Genomic DNA, 7,500 nt, shown 5'->3' with positions numbered 1-7,500 from the left:
GCAGCACAGAACAGTCAGTCCATGGGGACCCAGGTTCGAGTCCAGCCTGGGTTCTTTCCCAACCCTTTCCCATATCTCTCTCACACTAGTTTCCTTTTCATGTTCCTGTCTGAATAAAGGGTAAAAAGCCTCCAACACAAATAGCCTATAGTTAACCATTATTTGTATCACTAGTAAAATTGTGTTTTTTGCATGTTTAGGTCGGTCTGATTTCACAGAACAGTTAGAGCTTATACATCCAGGCACATTTTAATTGTTTTTCACCGAAAAGTTTCATAACTCCTTACCATAACATTTACTGATTATTAACTACTCTTTTTAACTTTTTAACAATTAGCTTCACCCCTGGTCAATTCCCTTTGGTCACTCAATTCGTTTTCACCTGTCAAATTCACGTTGGTTGCCCAATTTGCAGACTCTCCATACAGCAACATGGACATCTGTCACTCTGTTTGCTATTTGGTCGCTTCTGGTGTTTGTACACACAGTTACAATTAGTCTCAGGACATATTCCTCAGAGACTCAGCGGGATGGAACTGATGGACATGAGGTGAACTGTGTGTGTGTGTGTGTGTGTGTGTGTGTGTGTGTGTGTGTGTGTGTGTGTGTGTGTGTGTGTGTGTGTGTGTGTGTGCGTGCGTGCGTGCGTGCGTGCGTGCGTGCGTGCGTGCGTGCGTGCGTGCGTGCGTGCGTGCATGTGTGTGCATGTGTGCGTGCATCCGTGCGTCCGTGTGTGGGGGTGTGAGTTGTCAAGCAGTGTGGGGAGGACAGGGCGGATGGGGCATCTCTCTGCAATGATGGGGGCTGCCTCAGGTATTGCTGTATAGCAGTCCAAGGGAGGGAGTGGGGGTATTTTAAGCTGATGTGTATCTCCATAGTGAGGAGTGACATTAAGTACTGTACATGTGGATGGATGGATGCTTGTGGTCCAGTGCAAATGCACAGTTTAGTTTAAGATGCCGAGCCTCATCTCCCCAGTGGCCTGATGACACGAGAGACAGCAACTGGACGTACAGTACTAGTACTGCTGGGCAGCCGACAGGGGGGACAAAAGGGTAGGCTGTCCTGGGCCCAAGGAGAGAGGGGGCCTATAATTGGGTCCTCATTACATTGTGTGTATTGTATGGTGGGGGGGCTTTCCAATGACGTTGTCCCGGGCCTGGCCAATGCTGTCAGCGGCCCTGCTAGTATGGCATGGTAACCCTCACTATTCACACATTACTCTTGGAGACAGAGAGAGAAAAGGCCTGAGGTTGTAATGGAGAGAGAGAGAGAGAGAGAGAGAGAGAGAGAGAGAGAGAGAGAGAGAGAGAGAGAGAGAGAGAGAGAGAGAGAGAGAGAGAGAGAGAGAGAGAGAGAGAGAGAGAGAGAGAGAGAGGGCATGCTGTATGGCATTCTGGGATAGGGCCTTGCCTGTGACTTGATAAAGATCTATGGCCTCCGAAGGCTTGGAGAGATGTGAGACATGAGACATAAGACATGAGCTAGCTGGCTGGCTGTCTATCTATCTGTCTGTGGGGAGAGGAGTGGAGAGAGAGGGGGCAGACAATTGGACGGCAAAGCTAGTGAGTAAAAGAGCGTTGGTTGTTTAAGACCACTCGGCCTGAGGGGAGCAGACAGAGCCTGACAGCTGGGACGTCTGGACACTCTCAGAGAGGGCATGAGAAATGTCCACACCGATTATAGTAATTGACTCCCACAGTGTAGCTGTTCATATATTAATAGGACATCTCAAGCCTATTCATTTTTATGACTATTATTATTATTATTATTATTATTATTATTATTATTATTATTATTATTATTATTATTATTTATTGACCTCTGGTAGTCTGTGCTGTCGAGGGTTAAAGATAGGCAGGTCCTATCATACCCTTGTATAAGTTCATTCGTACATAGGGTCTGAAACGGCTGAATTGAGAACATTTTTTACTGGAGGGAAAAGTGAAATCTGTTGTAATTTGAAATGCTCGTCTTATTTTACCTGCTAACACTTCTGTTGCCCACTTTGAATTATGGCAAGTGTGTGTACCATCATAGATCCATCAATGTTGTATGAGGACAGAGGAATCCCAGGTTGAAGGCGTGGACACAGTTGAGCTCTGCATACACTCATTGAAAAGAAATGACCATATGGAAAACGTGTACATCATTAATGTGGTATGCAGAGGTGTTATTGTTACCGTTGAAAATCGTGTTATCGCATGTCAGTAGTGCGCACGGAAAACTCTGAACTCCAGGTTTCGATTTCGGCAGTGATCCTCTGGGATGGTCCTTCCGCAGTGATATTCCTCAATGAATTGCAGCTCAAAACATGTTCCATAAGGCCCGGCTTTAACTGGGATAGTGTGCATGTTCCCAATTTGAAGAGAGCTTCCACATGCCAAAAACCACAAGTGTATTTTGCAAAACAGAGTCCTCACATGGCTTCGGAAAAGAGTACATCAAGTGCGCCTATGTTATATGCATGCAACACATATGGAGCAGAGTGGTGTTTGCCCGGCGGCTAAGGTAGTGGTGTGACCAGAGGAATATGAGTTCAAATGTCCCAGGCAGGGTGGTCGCCAGTGGGTTGAAGATAGGACAATTCAAAGGGCCCGACACGAACAAGGGGCCCTCTGAAGGCTATTGATCACATATTTTTATGGTACTGTCCAACTAAATCTGAAATCTTTCTGGGGGGTCTTTCTGCAGCAACCCAGCCCTCAGGTATATGCTAACCAAATAACCAATGCAGCTGTGTTCAAATGGTTATGGAGTTGGTCTTTGGATTGGAGGGTTGCAGATTCAAATCCCATCTTGACCAATACGAAAAAGGCATATCCAAACACCTTAATCCATGGAAGAAGTGCCCTGGAGCAAGGCACCTAACAGCACAACAGTAACCATAGAGGTAGAACATTAGACTAGAGGTGACAGCACTGGGAAACGCCTAATGTTCTACCTCTATGGTTTATCCTCTTCCTAAGGTATCTCTGACTCAACACCCTTCACTACTGGCACTGTTGTCATGGCTGACCCCTGTCTGTTGACATGTGTGATGGGTTAAAAGCATTGATGTGTCCTTTCACTGTACATGGTATAACCCTTAGCTGACTCTTTAGCCCAAAGCCACACACAGCTATTTAGGTACAGTTGGTTACAGTTCCTGGAGCTATGTGGGATTAAGTGCCCTACACAAGGGTACTTCATAGGGTGGCCAGACGTCCGTCGTTAGGCCAGACCGTCCGTCTTTTCAATGCCTTGTCCGGAGTCTGGAACAGCATTAAGCCGGACGCCTAATTGATTAAATTGCATTAAATTGCATCTAATAAATACAACATTCTCTGCGGGAGCCCCAGACCCCCGTCCAAAAATATGTCCTCCTTTTTGCTGTCACGGAGATGGTCATCTTAGCACTTCAGCCATGGATGGAAGGGGTGTAGGGATCGGAAAAGGGTGGGCTCAAACCTGCCGCCCCCTGATCCAAACACTAACTCCATAACCAGTTGGCCATTTGGCTGCCCCGTGTCAATGTACTGTGTGATCACTATGACAAGTGAGGGTCCCTTTCATGTGAACATGTGTATGCACAAGAGCCATACGAGTCCATGCTTGAGTTTGTGATTGTGGCCTAACTGAATAATGTATATAATATCCTACTAAATCCATTGTGCAATATGATATCCAATATTTAACATCGTTACATTATTAACATGCTACAGTTTGGGGCTCATCCACTTCGCCACTCTGTCTGTGTACATTTTGCGTAACAATGGTTGGTTGAATAGCAATGATTTATATAAGAATAAAATAATAAAGGGTCGTTGACTCTTTTATTACCCCGCTTTCAACATCTCTCTCTCTCTCTCTCTCTCTCTCTCTCTCTCTCTCTCTCTCTCTCTCTCTCTCTCTCTCTCTCTCTCTCTCTCTCTTTCTCTCCCTCTCTCCCTCTCTCTCTTTCTCTCCCTCTCTCCCTCTCTGTCTCTATCTCACTGACTCTCTCTCTCTCTCACTCACTGACTTTCTCACTCCCTGTCTCTCTCTCTCTCTTTCTCTCTCTCTCCCTCTCTCCCTCTCTCTCTCTCTCTCTCTCTCTCTCTCCCTCTCTCCCCCACTGGGGAGAGCATTAGCTCACAGTGCTAACTGTAGTGTTGGCTGCATCAGTGAGTTGATGGCTGCCCCAGGGCATGGCTTCTGTGGACTGCTATTTATAGTGGCAGCGTCCTGTCTGTCTGTCTGTTGGCCCCCTTCGCTGTGGAACGTACCGTAACGTAGTAGACACTCACTGGCCCAGACATGCTTGCATACAAACACACTGACGGGCACACACACATATCCAGTCAGCCAGAGGACCCATTGATCACTCGCTTACTGGCAATGGGGGCGCCAGGCAAATGTATTTTCTAGACTGAAAGTGTGAGCGTGCATTACTACGTTTGTGTGTACATGCGTGCGTGTGTGCGTGCGTGTGTGTGTGCGTGTGCGTGCGTACGTGCGTGCGTGTGTGCATGCGTGCGTGAGTGTGCGTGAGTGTGTGTGAGTGTGCGTGCGTGCGTGCGTGCGTGCGTGCGTGCGTGCGTGTGTGTGTGTGTGTGTGTGTGTGTGTATCTGTATGTATGTGTGTGTTTACATGAGGTCATTTAGTAAGACCGTGGGTGTGAGTGGACAGTCAGAGGCTAATCAGTAGGTCCTCCTGTGGTTCGGCTCCATGTGGACATACCCTGAGGCATCACAGATGGGGCCCTGCTAACTGGTCTCTCTTGCTCTCTCTCTCTCTCTCTCTCTCTCTCTCTCTCTCTCTCTCTCTCTCGCTCTCTCGCTCTCTCGCTCTCTCTCTCTCTCTCTCTCTCTCTCTCTCTCTCTCTCTCTCTCTCTCTCTCTCTCTCTCTCTCTCTCTCTATTTTGTCCCTTGTCTTACTTTTCTTTTTTCTCTTTTCCTTCTCTCTGTCTCTGTGTATGCAATCTGTCTGTACTGTACATGGTATGAATTACTGTGTTTTAACATAACACAAAATCATATTTGTTCATGTATTTCCGGAAACTATGTAATGTAAAGGGCCTGCCAAAATAATGTGCTGTTATTAGCTGTATGAAAACAGTGCTCCTTAAGGCCATAGTTAGCGTTATTGTTATTAAAGTTAGTCCTTACATTGACATACTGTATCTCTATTCTACACATTCTCTCTTGCCTCTTTTCTGGTTCTGTCCATTTTTCTTCCATCGTTGTTTCCCTCCTGTCATTCCTTCTTCCTGTTTTCATTTCTCTTTCTTCTCTCTATACTCTCTTTCCTTCCTCATCCATCTGTTTCTGCTTAAAAGCCTCTTTTGTTTCTAATATGGTCATCATTGAAGAATGTGTTGTTGACCACAAACTAATTTGCTTTCGCATTAGGATTTTTACCCCTGGGGGGCTCTGAAACCCCTCCCTGTCTTTGAACACACACATGCTCATTTACAGAACATTTCTGTATGCACGTACTACAACACTTTTTTTCATACATTCATATTCCATATGGACATCCTGTACAGCACTCTTTGTCCCTCTGTACTGTGTCGGTATGGGTTACTTTTGTCTGACTGTCTACAGTAGTGTCTCCATGTTGATTGCTCTGGTCTCTGTAATGATTAGTCTGGTCTGACACCACATTTTCTCAATGGCGATTAGTCTAGTCTGATACTGTACCATATAAATCCAACAAATTGCAGTTTGATCATGAATAGCAGATCCAAAAACACTGGCACTCACGGTGGTTGGCTACCTTGCTAACTGTGCTGCACTTGGCACACACGCACAAGTCACAAACATTGATTAGGCCTACTGAACAACCATTCACCATGGCAGCTTTTTTTAGGAGGCTACATGCCTCAAGATGTGGTGTTATTTTTTGTAATATGATGGCACGTGTCAGTGGCACGGGTTGACCATAAAATGACAAAATGCTGTGTAGTTATAATTGCGGCAAAAAATTATGGACTGCATTAATCTAATCGCGATCAACTCGTCAATTTTTCAAGCAGGACATTATTATTTACCTAATGCTTCAGAGTGAGTCGTCATAAATTAGCGTATAGCCCTCCAGTTCCAAAACCAAGTTTTGAACCATTATACTAAAATGTCACACTAACATTTGAATATGTGCACATTATTAGTGTGTGTGTGTGTGTGTGTGTGTGTGTGTGTGTGTGTGTGTGTGTGTGTGTGTGTGTGTGTGTGTGTGTGTGTGTGTGTGTGTGTGTGTGTGTGTGTGTGTGTGTGTGTGTCTGTGTCTGTGTCTGTGTCTGTGTCTGTGTGTGTGTGTGTGTGTGTGTGTGTGTGTGTGTGTGAGTACGTTGGTGTTGTGGTTGGTCTCAGGGGGCTGTGTGCTGCCTCGAATTAAGCACTGTCTGTCAGCAGCTGTAATTTAGACATTAGTTAGATCTCTGTCTGTGGGGTAAGTAGGTACAGTAGAGAGGTGATCATTATGGTTTAGTGGTCATCTGTCGAGTGCAAGACCTTACACAGCCTTTTAACCCTTACTTGTGACCCCTTTACTAAAAGGAATTGGAAAAATCTCAAGCTTTTAGGAGGGATTTTAACTTTAGCTTTAACACTGCTGGTGTCTGCTGGTTATCAAGACATTAAAATTAGTCGACAATGTGCACTCGCAATTCTTCACACGTAGTGTATATGTACTGTGTGTGTGTGTGTGTGTGTGTGTGTGTGTGTGTGTGTGTGTGTGTGTGTGTGTGTGGGTGTGTGTCTGTGTGTGTCTGTGTGTCTGTGTGCGTGCCTGAATGTGTGTGCACCTGCGTGTGTGTGCACATGTGTGAACAGTACATGCGTGTATGTGTGTTTGTTTATTTAGTGTGTACTGAGTAAAGGCCCTCTCCTAACTTTCCTGTCCTGTCCTGTCCTGCAGCCAAACGACCCGGTGACCAACATCTGCCAGGCGGCCGACAAGCAGCTCTTCACCCTGGTGGAGTGGGCCAAGAGGATCCCCCACTTCTCAGAGCTGCCCCTGGATGACCAGGTCATCTTGCTCAGAGCAGGTAGGCTACTGGACAGCAGGCACGCCACCCATGGTGTGTGTGTGTGTGTGTGTGTGTGTGTGTGTGTGTGTGTGTGTGTGTGTGTGTGTGTGTGTGTGTGTGTGTGTGTGTGTGTGTGTGTGTGTGTGTGTGTGTGTGTGTGTGTGTGTGTGTGTGTGTGTGTTTGTGTGTGTGTGAGAGGGGGAGAGAGAGAGAGAGAGAGGCAGAGAGAGAAAGAGGGAGGGAGAGAGAGAGAGAGAGAGAGAGAGAGAGAGAGAGAGAGAGAGAGAGAGAGAGAGAGAGAGAGAGAGAGAGAGAGAGAAAGAGTTCAAAGGTATAAACAAGGTCAAGGGGGTGTTGGGAAGCCCTAGGAGGCGTTAGGAAGCATACAGCTGAGAGGGGGTGGAGATTACTTGCCATTGGGGGCCATGGGTCTATTTTATTTTTTTAATACTAAGGGGGGCTTTGGCAGGCTCATGATGAGGTCAAGGGGACTTTGGATGGCTTATG

General features: G+C 46.2%; 1 protein-coding gene across 2 annotated transcripts in view; it reads left to right on the top strand.

The window, feature by feature from the left end:
- LOC134446073 (retinoic acid receptor RXR-alpha-B-like) overlaps window positions 1–7,500 on the top strand; it is a 116,213-nt gene that overhangs the window by 92,700 nt on the left and 16,013 nt on the right. For both annotated transcript variants that reach the window (XM_063195330.1, XM_063195329.1), the window contains exon 6: window positions 6,882–7,011. In XM_063195330.1, coding sequence (XP_063051400.1) covers window positions 6,882–7,011 — 130 coding nt within the window. The remainder of the gene's footprint in view (window positions 1–6,881; window positions 7,012–7,500) is intronic.

This window comes from Engraulis encrasicolus, chromosome 3, assembly GCF_034702125.1.
Source record: "Engraulis encrasicolus isolate BLACKSEA-1 chromosome 3, IST_EnEncr_1.0, whole genome shotgun sequence".
Lineage (NCBI taxonomy): Eukaryota > Metazoa > Chordata > Actinopteri > Clupeiformes > Engraulidae > Engraulis > Engraulis encrasicolus.
Note: the sequence above shows the minus strand (reverse complement) of the source record. Positions and strands in the feature narration are given on the sequence as shown.